This window comes from Fonsecaea monophora (assembly GCF_001642475.1).
Source record: "Fonsecaea monophora strain CBS 269.37 chromosome Unknown Scaff35, whole genome shotgun sequence".
Lineage (NCBI taxonomy): Eukaryota > Fungi > Ascomycota > Eurotiomycetes > Chaetothyriales > Herpotrichiellaceae > Fonsecaea > Fonsecaea monophora.
In genome coordinates, this window is record NW_019173966.1 from 223,355 (window position 1) to 236,297 (window position 12,943).

The 12,943-nt window shown below is 51.4% G+C and overlaps 5 protein-coding genes across 5 annotated transcripts; 4 read left to right on the plus strand and 1 right to left on the minus strand.

Moving 5' to 3' along the window:
- Positions 1-411: 411 nt before the first annotated feature.
- On the plus strand, positions 412-1,209 carry AYO21_05555 (hypothetical protein; the record flags this gene model as incomplete). Its single annotated transcript, XM_022655524.1, has 1 exon — positions 412-1,209. One exon carries the CDS (start codon positions 412-414, stop codon positions 1,207-1,209), a length of 798 nt encoding a protein of 265 aa, XP_022512224.1.
- A 668-nt stretch (positions 1,210-1,877) lies between these two features.
- On the plus strand, positions 1,878-4,778 carry AYO21_05556 (protein transporter SEC24; the record flags this gene model as incomplete). The annotated part of the gene is made up of 2 exons (XM_022655525.1): positions 1,878-2,495; positions 2,550-4,778. The coding sequence occupies 2 exons, from the start codon at positions 1,878-1,880 to the stop codon at positions 4,776-4,778; spliced, it is 2,847 nt and encodes a 948-aa protein (XP_022512225.1).
- Positions 4,779-6,169: 1,391 nt separating this feature from the next.
- Positions 6,170-7,394, plus strand: AYO21_05557 (mitogen-activated protein kinase; the record flags this gene model as incomplete). The annotated part of the gene is made up of 4 exons (XM_022655526.1): positions 6,170-6,288; positions 6,338-6,533; positions 6,588-6,969; positions 7,018-7,394. 4 exons carry the CDS (start codon positions 6,170-6,172, stop codon positions 7,392-7,394), a joined length of 1,074 nt encoding a protein of 357 aa, XP_022512226.1.
- Positions 7,395-8,891: 1,497 nt separating this feature from the next.
- Positions 8,892-10,140, minus strand: AYO21_05558 (hypothetical protein; the record flags this gene model as incomplete). Its single annotated transcript, XM_022655527.1, has 3 exons — positions 8,892-9,326; positions 9,383-9,541; positions 9,595-10,140. The coding sequence occupies 3 exons, from the start codon at positions 10,138-10,140 to the stop codon at positions 8,892-8,894; spliced, it is 1,140 nt and encodes a 379-aa protein (XP_022512227.1).
- Positions 10,141-11,151: 1,011 nt separating this feature from the next.
- On the plus strand, positions 11,152-12,292 carry AYO21_05559 (hypothetical protein; the record flags this gene model as incomplete). Its single annotated transcript, XM_022655528.1, has 2 exons — positions 11,152-11,364; positions 11,465-12,292. The coding sequence occupies 2 exons, from the start codon at positions 11,152-11,154 to the stop codon at positions 12,290-12,292; spliced, it is 1,041 nt and encodes a 346-aa protein (XP_022512228.1).
- Positions 12,293-12,943: the final 651 nt, after the last annotated feature.

Here is a 12,943-nt window from a genome sequence, read left to right on the forward strand (position 1 = left end):
CAAATACGAAGTCCATGGTCAGGAGAAAGGCCATTGGCTTAGTGGCTTATTATCTCGCCTCGCATAGCTAACCGTTTCAGTCCATTATCGCTACAACGCTCACATTGGTTGCACAGCCCCCTCAACAAGGCAGAAACCCCCAACTGGTCACCTCCTGCCCTCGCATTGACGAACCCAAGCCTCTTCTTCAAGGCGTCACAAAAAGAATGTTCAATAGCCTCATGTCCCTATCGAGGATATATAGCAATGTTGTTCCATGCCCTCAGCACCATCTGCGTCAAATGGCAAGCCTATAAGGCACAGCACCACACATCCTCACAACCAGCTGGACGTCCCAATTTACACCGGTCACTAAACTAGTGAGAAGGACACCATTACTACGAAGAAACCCTACAAATCACATCTCTCACCATGGGCGTCTCAGCATTCGAGATACTGGATATCCTCGAACTCATCTACTTCACCCCAGCTCTGATAGCTTCGGCCTATATCGTCTACAAGCATGGCCATCACAAACGACTCGGCTGGAGGTTTCTCGTCATGATCTGTCTATTCCGACTGATCGGCGCAATCACCTCTCTTATCGATGTCAAGCATCCATCCAGCGGCTTGACCATCACGTACGATGTCATGACTAGCTTTGGCCTGTCAGCAATTCTCTCCACAGCGTTGGCCCTCCTAGATCGTGTTGAGGACAGCATGGCACCACACGGTCTGCCCCATCGGGTATTCCAGCTCCTTCACCTCCCCAGTCTTGTTGGTCTCATCCTCAGCGTCGTCGCGAGCACGAATCTTTTCAGCGACAGCCAATCTAATGTCTCGGAGGGCTTCACCGAACTAAAAGCCGCGGTGTGTCTGTTCCTGGTTGTTCTGGTCGCCGATTTCCTCATCACAGGACATTGTTTCTTGAAGATCGGTCATGTTCAGCCTGGCGAACGCGGCCTTCTATTCGCGGTTGCCTTGGCTCTGCCCTTTATGGCCGTCCGCATGGCCTTCTCTCTTCTGTGCGTCTTCGCCAACAATCCCAAATGGTTCAGCTCTTGGAGCTTGGAGTGGTCCGCCATCCTTGTTCACGGCATCTTGGGAGTTCTGATGGAGGCCATCATTGTCACGATATTCATCGTGGCCGGTTTCATCACAAAACCTGCGGTCCTACCACCGGCTCACGAAGGCAAAGTAACTTACGACCTGGGTGCTCGGAGTGTGTAAAGAAGCGGTGTATAAGTCAGGTTGGACAGTTACCCGAAAAGTCTGAGTCGCAGGATGCTCTTGGGAGGAGCTGGTTTGTCATTTGAAGCGTACAGCATGGTGTTAAGGATACAGTGTAATTCAGGACTCCGTCATTAGTCTATAGCTTGCAGTTAGTTGCCACAAGGAATGTAAAAACACAACACCTCATTTAACGAGAACCACTCTCATCAGTTCCCAAAGAGCGTGTGGCGATGGAAGAAAGAGCATGGACGGTGCAGTGAATGGCGCCTTGAAGCGGGCATTTGGACAAGGTGGCCGCCGATTGGGCAATCTGGCAAACTACGCCGAGTGCCGCAGAGGAACCAGATTTCCACCACATCTGAGGACAAGTTGTCTGCTCAGCATCCACCATTTGGCTAGACACATCTCAACTCGAAGAGCTCTTCCTCCCTCCCTCTGACCAAGCTGTCCGTACATTCTCCTTGTTTCTGAACCGGTATGGACGTGACCCTGTACCGATCAAGTCAATAAAAGCCCTCGCACATTATCGGCATATCTCCCTCAGAGTGCCCTCCCTCCGCACTATACGTCCCCTCTACGCCACAGACGAACTTACGCTCCTTCGTCGATTCCTTCACGTCTGGACCGAGAATTGCATGAACGAGCTTCGAGGGCAGTGATCGAAGATGTCGCAACAATTCCCCCAGCAATATCCTCAGCAAGGCGTGCCTGGACAAGATGGCTTCGGTCAGCAGCCACCGCAACCACCTGCGGGTCAAAATTATGAAAACTACGAAACAAACAATCCGCCAGGGGTGCAACCAGCGCCTGCTCCAGGTCCGGCTCATGCTGGCAGGAAGAAGCGCGCCTATGCGGGACAAGCCTACGAGTTCGGTGCCGGCGCGAATGCTGCCCTGGGAGGACAACAACCCGCGGGCGGCGCTGCATACTCTGGGTATTCCGTTCAACAAGATGCAGCAGGCTATCCGCAAGGAGGGTATCAGCAAAACCCTGCAGCAGTGCAACAGACTGCAGCTCCTCTATACCCTGGCCAGGAGCCACCAGCTGCATTGGGAGGTTATCAACCTCCCGCGCCGGCCTACCCTGCCCCAAGCGGTGTGGTGGGCATGACACAACAGTTTGGCGAGATGGACATCTCTCAGAAGCCACCGGTCGCCGCTGCACCACAGCAGGCACAACGTGCTCCGGTTTTGAACCAGCTTTACCCGACCGATCTCTCGAACCAGCCGTTTAATGTGGCGGAATTGGACTTTCCACCTCCGCCAGTCATTCTTCCCCCTAACGTATGGACTCGAATTGCTCCCTTATTCCTGTGTTGGAAGCTAAACATTTCATAGACCAGCGTTACACCCTCACCCTTTGCGAACTGTCCTCCAAAATTTGTCCGATCGACGCTGAACGCCGTTCCCACCACTCATTCCCTCCTCAAAAAGTCGAAACTTCCATTCGCCCTTGTCATTCAACCATATACATCCCTACACGATGTTGAAGATCCTATACCAGTAGTGCCAGATCAGGTCATCTCCCGTTGCAGAAGATGTCGGTCGTACATCAATCCGTTCGTCACTTTCCTGGACCACGGGCATCGATGGAGATGTAATATGTGCAACCTGACCAACGACGTGCCGCAAGCGTTTGATTGGGATGCAGCCGCCCAGAAAAGTCTCGACAGGTGGCAGAGACCAGATCTAAATCACGCAGTGGTTGAGTTCATTGCGCCACAGGAATACATGGTTCGGCCTCCACAACCACTTGTTTATCTATTCTTGCTCGACGTCAGTTATGCGGCAGTGTCGAGTGGACTCCTGGCAACAACGGCCAGGTGTATTCGAGAGAGCTTGGATCGGATACCGAATGCGGATCGACGCACGCGCCTGGGCTTTATCGCGGTCGACTCCAGTTTGCACTTCTTCAATATCCCTCGGGATGGGACCGAGAATGCCCAAACAAGCATGCTAGTTGTTAGCGACCTTGAAGAGGCATTCTTGCCCACTCCTGCTGATTTACTGGTGACTCTGACCGAATGCCGGGAAAATATCGAAAATTTCCTGGATAAGCTTCAAGAAATGTTCCAGAATACCCAGAATGGCGCATCCGCCATGGGATCTGCCCTTCGTGCTGGGCACAAGCTTATCGGACCAGTTGGTGGGAAAATGACTGTTGTTACTGCTTCACTTCCCAACATTGGCCACGGTAAGCTCGAAATGCGCGAGGATAAGAAACTACTCGGCACGTCCAAGGAAAGCAGCCTGCTCCAGACGGGCAACAGCTTCTACAAGAGCTTTGCCGTCGAATGTTCGAAACAACAAATCTCAGTGGACATGTTCCTATTTTCCTCACAGTACCAGGACGTGGCGTCTTTGAGCAATTTACCAAGATACACCGGGGGCCAGACCTACTTCTATCCTGGCTGGAATGCCGCCAGAGAAGAAGATGCCATGAAGTTCGCCAAAGAGTTCTCCGACTATCTGTCGGCAGAGATCGGTCTGGAGGCTGTTCTACGTGTTCGTGCGACGACAGGATTGCGGATGAGCACCTTCTATGGCAATTTCTTCAACCGCAGCTCGGATCTGTGTGCATTCCCGGCATTCCCCCGAGATCAAAGTTACGTTGTGGAAGTTGCAATCGACGAGACCATCACGAAGCCAGTTGTGTGTTTGCAGTCCGCCGTCCTTCACACTACGTGTAACGGCGAACGACGAATTCGAGTCTTGACGCTCGCACTACCCACAACCCAGCAACTGGCGGATGTGTACGCATCGGCTGATCAGCAAGCCATCACAGAGTATTTCAGCCACAAGGCCGTCGAACGTGTCCTCAACAGCGGGCTTGACAGCGCTCGGGACATGATTCAGAACAAACTGGTCGAGCTTCTGGCCACGTACAAGAAGGAGCTTGCAGGAGGCAGTATGGGTGGAGGTGGCCTTCAGTTCCCTGCCAACCTTCGAGGTCTGCCTGTGCTTTTCCTTGCCTTGATCAAGAACTTAGGCCTCAGGAGATCGTCACAAATTCCCAGCGACATGCGGTCAGCGGCTCTATGTTTGCTCTCGACGCTACCTCTCCCGTTGCTGATTCAGTACATCTATCCGAAGATGTTTTCTCTGCACGATATGCCAGATGATGCAGGGACGGTGGATGAGAAGACCGGCGAAATCATCCTCCCACCACCAATCAATCTCGTGTCAGAAAGGCTCGTGCCGTATGGATTGTATCTGATCGATGACGGACAGACCCAATTCCTTTGGGTTGGACGGGATGCTGTTCAACAGCTCATGATTGACGTCTTTGGACTGGCAGACAAGAGTCAACTCAAAGTGGGCAAGCAACGACTACCCGAGCTGGACAACGATTTTAGTGAGCGAGTGAGGGCAGTCGTCTCCAAGAGCCGTGACCACCTATCCAAGGGGGTGGGCAGCATCGTGGTGCCTCATCTCTACGTGGTGAAAGAGGATGGCGAACCAGGATTGAGGCTTTGGGCGCAAACCATGCTTGTCGAGGATCGAGCAGATCAAGGAGTGAGCTTACAGCAGTGGATGGGGATGATGCGCGAAAAGGTACAGTCATGATCGAACGTTTCACTCATGGTGGGTGTGGATTGCTAATCGGTCGAATGCAGGTCATGCAATAAACACCACACCCTGAAGAAAGACACGAGGTCGGGCCTCTGATGAAAGCCGAGCAGGAAAGAGGATGCTTTCTGACTACTATGGAAGAGATACGAGGAGAGGTCAAATGATGCACGCCAGCCATACTTGTTGCACGCATGTACACAATAAACTTGGGCTAGATGAGAAGGGTCGTCCCGCTCTGACCTATCGGGTAGTCAGTGACCATGGTGATGGATGAGACCACAAGAGCCCTGGGGCTATTTCTAGCTTTGGAGCAGCTCATGGTCTGCGGCAACAAGAAAAGATGAAACGCTGATCCGACATGCTCAAACAAGGCAAATGGGTGGGTAGAAACTGTCACAGGAGGGCCGAGCCTATTCGGGCCATGGATGGATGGGGTTAAGCTGGCCGCTGAAGGGGTCGCTGAGGGCCACTTGGGCCTAGTGCGCCCGCTCTATTCTGCCTTAGCTCCGCCTAGTGAGCCAATGCCGGCGCCTATTCATCCAAACGTCCTTCAATTCGACCGCGGCGTGAATGGGGATTCGGTCCTGAAGTGTGAATGCCAGCTGCTTCACCCTCCCCTCAATGTGATACTCACCTTTTGATCACCTTTGCGGCACCATCTCATTGCAGACATCTCTTGTTCTCATTCTTCTTTGTTCCTCGTTTCGTCAAATCTCCTCATTGTTGAGCCTTTGTTGCACTGTCCGATTGCAACGTGGTCGCTGCGCAAACCCCTAATCTACAAAACCCCGCGCCCGTTAACAACTCTGAGCAACACTCTCAGGTAACCCACACGTCTTTACCGCCCTGAAGATTGCAGATAAGGCTTGAACCTCGCAGGCGAGAAGCCAGACCAGGAAACAAATCTGTACGCCGTCTTCGCTCTGTTTGTTGTCGCATATCGTAGGGAATGTGGAATCTGACCCTACCGCAGCACACAGTACACTCCACAACCCTCTCCTCCGTGGCTGCGCCGCCTATCCATCCTGCTGGGGCATCTTTACTTGCCAGCATTGACATCTTACTACCTGGAGCGCGCTGAATTGCCTCGCCTCAAGTACGGAGTTCGCGTCCAGACGACCCAGCGTCCACTGTGAAACAGCGCAGACAAGCGGAGCCAACCTGAACTAGGGCCCGCGCCCAAGCGAACTACCCTCACTACCATCTCCGACCTACAAAGCCGCGACCTCACGCTCACCTTCCTCCGAATTGAATCAATAAGGCGAGAGCTTCCCGTGATCGAAAGCATCTTACTTTGGATACCCCAGCCGGCTTCAGAGGCAGGGACACGTGCTCGGTTGATTACCAGGAAACCTACCAAGGACTTATTGTGACTTGTCGGAAACATGGGACAACCACAGCAACAAGCGGCGCCATCGGGAGGCTCCAGAAAGATCTCGTTCAACGTCTCTGACCAGTACGATATCCAAGATGTTATTGGGGAGGGGGCTTATGGCGTCGTCTGGTACGTGTGTAATATTGGATCTGTGGACGCTGCGACTGACTCGTCAAAGTTCTGCACTGCACAAGCCGTCAGGTCAGAAAGTGGCCATCAAGAAGATCACTCCATTTGATCACTCTATGTTCTGCCTGCGCACGTTACGAGAAATGAAGCTGCTGCGATACTTCAACCACGAGAACATCATCTCGATTCTTGACATTCAAAAGCCACGAAATTATGAGTCTTTCTCCGAAGTCTATCTCATTCAGGTTGGTCTCGGATTAACAGGAGAAGCGAGCAAGAGTATTGACACTCTTTTACAGGAACTCATGGAAACGGACATGCATCGCGTGATTAGAACCCAAGATCTCTCGGACGACCACTGCCAGTATTTCATCTATCAGACTCTGCGCGCTCTCAAGGCCATGCACTCTGCGAACGTCCTTCATCGAGACCTGAAACCATCTAATCTCTTGCTCAATGCTAATTGCGATCTCAAAGTCTGCGACTTCGGCCTCGCGAGATCTGCAGCTTCAACGGACGACAACTCAGGATTCATGACGGAATATGTTGCGACAAGATGGTATCGTGCTCCAGAAATCATGCTCACGTTCAAGGAATACACCAAAGCCATTGATGTATGGAGTGTTGGCTGTATACTTGCAGAGATGTTAAGTGGCAAGCCCTTGTTCCCTGGAAAAGACTGTATGAATCGCTCCTCATGTGACGCTAGCCGTGCTAACTGCGTTCCAGATCATCATCAACTCACCCTAATATTGGATGTCCTTGGTACTCCGACGATGGAGGATTACTACGGCATCAAGTCCCGACGTGCGCGAGAATACATCCGGTCATTGCCCTTCAAGAAGAAGATCCCCTTGAAAGCACTCTTCCCCAAGACTTCGGACCTGGCATTGGATTTGTTGGAGAGGCTGCTAGCGTTCAACCCAGTCAAGCGCATCACGGTTGAAGAAGCCCTCAAGCACCCGTACTTGGAGCCTTATCATGACCCTGACGATGAGCCCACCGCGGATCCTATTCCAGAAGAGTTCTTTGACTTTGATAGGAATAAGGACCAGCTCAGCAAGGAGGAATTGAAGGCGTTGATTTGGAATGAGATCATGCGATAGACTTGTCGAGGCCGAACTTGCTCTGTGCCACCCACTTGCGACAACGAAAGGATCGGCACTGCAGATTCATATTTTTCAGGCTGTGTGAAAGATGACTGTCAGGCGATGAAAGGAAGAGGCCAATAGAGCCAAGGACCGAAGTGAGTATCTAGACATAATGTTATGCTAGGTCCTGGCTTCTCTGGAACGACAGGAAAATATGGCCAGAAAGGTCACAACAATCGTCAACATTGTGCTTGGATGAGAAAGCTGGAACATGAATGGCCCCGTCACGCATTGCATTCGCATGTTTGTTACGTTTGAACGGAGTTGCATGAATTGAAGTGGACGGATAGAGATCAGATCAATGCAGAATCCAGCCCCCTTGCTCCTTTCCACAAAATGTCTCTGTTCTCACATCTCATACCCGACGCTGTCTGTTTGCGTTGAGACAAGGCCTCGCCGTTTAGAGTGTAGAGACTGCTCTGTACAGCTACACACAGTCAGGGGACCTTTTTTTCTCTTTATGATAACTAGTGACAGGGCTCTGCTACAAGTAATAGTGCGGTAGATGACAGTCCTGCAGATGTCAAATACTTGATCAAAGAGTACCTTGTTTGTGGTCGGTATTATCTCGTGGAGGGAACCAATTAAGGGGGTCTCTGGACAGCTAGGGCGCGATAATTGACAACCCGACGCGCCCCCAAACCGAGCCCACAACCCCAAATCTTTTGAAGATATATATTCTCCAATCCCCAAAATACTGCAAAATTTTACCAATTTTCTCTCCCTGAGAAAAACTTGTTAAAAGATTGTCAGTGTGGCCGAGTGGTCTAAGGCGTGTGACTTGAATTTAACCGAAACGTCCAACACTCCTCCAGGGGATAAGCACCCGTGGAGGGCGAACGTTTTCACAAAATTTCAATGGCTATCACATCTCTTCGGAGGCACAGGTTCGAACCCTGTCGCTGACGTTCAGTTCTCTTTTTATTTTTTTTTCTTTCCCCCTCCTCACGGAGGGATGGGGGTTAAAGAGTGGGGGAGGGGGGGGGTTCCTTAAGTACTTGCTTGCTTACTTACGTATATAGGTACCTAGCCTTCCTTTTTGAATGGGGGTATCCAGTAGATTGGTCTTGCGTGGTGTGGGTGTTTCAGGGAAGACGGTCCTGGATACTATGTATGTACATTACATTCATACGGAACACTTGGTACGGGGACTACGAGGCTGGGCTGAGTCCATAACAGCTTACTCTCAAAACCCGTTAAAGATGCGTGCCTTTTATCTCTGGGAATGCGAGGACCTTCAACAACGACTCCATCTGGTCTAATGCGTCATATGGAACAAGATGCATGAAGGAGGTGGGCTCATGTGTGCCCTCAAGACATGTTCCTATCTTTAAACCTTCACTTTCTAACTGTGTATGTACAATCTCCCAGGTGTCGAGAAGGTCCAATGGTCTTCTTCAAGCTCTTCAACTACAAGCCCTCAACCAACCCACGCTGACATCTCCTCACCACCTACTGATCATCAATAACGTGCAGATACTTCTTTGCCTCCTTCTTCTCCCGGGCCGTTGCTGGAGGCAAATCGTAGTAGGAGCTGCTCCGGTAGTCTTGCAGATATAGGTAGGTCAAGTCTCTCAACTCTGCTGGCTCGATTCCCAGATCTTTGAAGGTCTTTGCTCCCTTTTCGACGGTCTGATCCAGTGACTCTTGTTCCAGCTGATCCGCCGTCATGATTGGCCACCAAATGACCTTGTTGAGGTAGTAAAGGATGGGTTTGAGGATAGCTTTGGGCACGTCAATGTGGCGGCGCTCTTTAATAATTTCCCTGTCGACAATTTCGGCGATTTCGCGCATGCTATAATTTGTGGGGCCGTAGAGTTCAAAAGTCTCGCCCGCCGTGGTGTCATCGTAGCCAATCTTTTCCAAAGCCATTCCGACATCGATAGCCTAGCAATACAGAGTCAGAGGCGCGGGAGAATGGGCGGACACAAAGGTAGACTCACATGAACCGGGTTGAAACGTTCCTGCATGTTGTTCACGGTAATCAAGTTGGTAACGCCAGCAAGGCGATGTAGAAGGGTATCTTCAAAGCCGAAGCAGGGTGCTGGTCGAACAATCGTGGTCTCGGGGAAGAGCTGTCTTGCAACTTTCTCTCCCATGGCCTGTGAGACGTGTTAGTTACCACTAGTCTCGCCGTTCTGGCAAAAGTCCTGACCTTTGTCCTGAAGAACTCGGAGGGCGAGTCAATGTCGGCATTGTACGACGAGAGATGAATGAACCGGTCAACGTCGTATTTTGCAACGGCTTCAGCTATTCTTTCCACACCCTCGACGTTGACATCCCACAGACTGAAGTTTTTGGTCGGGTAATTCTTGCCAATCAGGTTGAACACAATATCGGAGTGTCGCACACTCTCTTCGATCGACTGCGTGTTTCTCAGGTCGAATTCCATAAATGAAACTCTCCCCAGATCACCAGTGGGCTTCAAATGTCTCTTTCCCATGTCATCTCTGTAGGGCACGACAACTTGGCACCCCCTCTTTGCTAGTCGCTGGACGATGTATCTCCCGAGGAACCCATTTGCACCGAACACAGTAACTGTATAGCCCCCTAACGAAGATCTTCCTCCAGCTTGTTTTATGATCGGTTTCCCCGTCCTGGTGATGGCGATGTCTTGGTTGTACCCGCGTTGGAAGGATTTCGGTTTCAGTGACGACCGAGCTGCGCGCAGCGCGAGGGTGGTAGGTTGACAGGTGTGCATCTTGCAATGCAGCACCCGACGGAGGCCTTCGCAGGCAATCGTACGTCGGTGTGAGTTGGGGTCCGAGGAGGTGACGAGTTGTGACCTGCGAGGAGCTCAATGCCTGTCGACCTCCAACAGCTCCGCTGCGTCAAGTGTCTGTTCGCTTGGCAGCTCAGGAAGAGATGCAGTGAGGATCCACCACGGAATCACGTGTCAGTCCGCCAAAAATGATGCTCAGCACTATGCCAAGACTGTAATGACCAAAATCTCATCGCTCATTGGCCGACCTGTAAAGCCACACAAGGCCCCTTTAGAGGCAAGGCAGTCTGGATGTCCATGTTTGGACTCGGAAATTATTCCTGTGACGAAGTGATACACCTCATATTAGACATCCAACACCAGGGATACTCTGCAATAGAGCATATTTCGCAAAGTCGAGCGAAAACGACCTAGGTGGGGTCTGTCCAAGAACCATTTCGGGGTCAAGACCCGCTCGCAAACTCGAGTGGAAGTGGCTTAGCGTCGATTGTTGGATACAGACAAGATGTGATCGTCCTCTTTTGCTTGCTGCCTTGAGGTTCTATGGTAATGAATTCTGCTACTCATCCTCCTAGCCCGGTACGTAGCATTCAATTCTCCATTCTCGTTCGCCCATTTCGAATTCCTCTAAAAAACAAAGTTCACGAGGCTGTCTGTCGGCCGTCATGTATCCTTGTCAGGGTTGGGCTCTAGGAGAAGGAAAAGGGCATTCGCGAATACGGCCGATTACTGCTGCCTTCAAGTACCCGGACCTTCTATTTTGAGACCGACTTGCGAGAAACCGTGAATAATACATTTCTTGGGTGATGCTGTTTATCTGTCTATATAAATCATGTCAATGCCACCGAAGAACATGTTTCGTGGCTCAACATCAACACACGAGCTGAGGGACAAAGATTCCCTCCAAGCATCATTCGTCCTGGCGCACTATATCCTGCCTCCCTTTTTCCCTCGCCCATCACAGCTTGTTGATCGGGATCCCCATTCAAAATGTCAATGCCTCATGATGTGCACAAATCCTCAGGGCACAGTCGTGGTGCCAAACCAGGTCAACTCTGGCTCAAGCTTGGGCGGCGCATATACCACCCACTCGGTTTCAAGAAGGGCTATAATTTTATACTCTTCGTCATACTCGTCGGGGCTCTCATGGGGTTCGTACTCGCTCGGTTCCAATACTTGAATATTGATGGCATCTTTTTGAAGGTATGCTCCTGCCTGGACCGAAGGAGGATCCCACGGGCAGCTGATACTAACAGTGGGTGGTACGCAGAATACAATCCCAGGAGACGCTATTCACTATCAGTCGGGATACAAGCGCATTGGGATTATCCTTCATCTGGGCTGCATCCTTCCAGCAGGCTTCTTAGTCTGTTTCCAGTTCGTACCAGCGATCAGGCACAAATTGCTGCTCTTCCACAGACTGAATGGCTACACCATTATTCTCTTGTTGCTGACCGGCAACGCGGGCGCATTCATAGTCACTCCCATCGCTGGAGGAGGATCACCGTCCACTCAAGCCGGCATTGGCCTTCTGGGAACAATGACCACGGTCTCAGTGATGCTGGCATACGTCAATATCAAACGTCTGCAGATCGACCAACACCGTGCATGGATGATCCGTACCTGGGTGTATGCGGGTAGCATCATCTCGGTGCGTCTGGTTCAGATGGCCGCCAACACGTTCATCGCGCAGCATCAACAGGGCCATTGGTATGATGTACAGACCTGTGGGGACATATGGAAGCAATATACCCTGTATGGAGCCCCTGCTGGAGCGGGAAACCCAACACCATACCTATACCCCGAGTGCACGGCGCCGAACTCGAGCGTACCAGTGGTCATCAAGGCAAATGTGGACGGTGCAGGCCCCGAGTTTGCTACAGCTTCGTTCCACCTGACGTTTGGCATGTCTGTGTGGATATGTCTAGCTACCCATGCCATCGGTGTCGAGACATATCTGAAGCTGACACCCGCAGAGAGTGAGAGGTTAAGGCTTGTCAGTCACGAGAGGCAGGTCGAGGCTGGATTCAAGCATCCCGGTCGTGCAGGTTTGACCGTCGACAGGTTTGGTGATGTTGTGTCACGGGATTCCACCGTTCAAGCTAAAGGCAGCCAGAGCTCGAACGAGTGAGAGGAAGATGTTGCGCAAGTGGGTGAGTGAAAAGGCCAGAGTTGTTAGGGGTCTGAGCTTCGCGAATCGGCTTTATTGCCCATGCTGAGAAGTCTCGACAATGCACGAGACTGGTAGTTTTTGAAGGAGATTTGTGAGGACAGAGAAGTGTTTGCAGTGAGTGGTGCGTGTATTGACGAGGACAGCTGTGTTGGACGCAGGGGTCAGAGGTGCATGGCGAACACGTTCATTCCATCGTTTTCACACCAACGTTCCTATATAGTTTCTCTAGCTCTCAATCGAAACATCGTATCTCAGTCGGCCACGACATGCCTCACGTTGAAAAGTCCGCTCAACCTCATCGTACAGGAGCCAGTCATTGTATAGGGAAGGATGCCGAGGACATGACAAAGTGATGGGATCCGACCAACTCGTATTCGGAATTGAACCCATGAAATCAGGCCTCCGGGATTTTGAACTTGGCGAGTTCATGCGCCCAGAACTACCGAGTGATTATCCTGACATTCTGACTGGACTGGGACTGGAATCAGCCTCGTGCTAGATCCCAAGCACGGAGTTTCTTTACCGACAAGTTCCTTGGCCTCGTCTACCTCAGTCTGCCGGTGCTCGCCAACGACCACCATGCCATGCCTTGTGACGAGAGCCTCACAT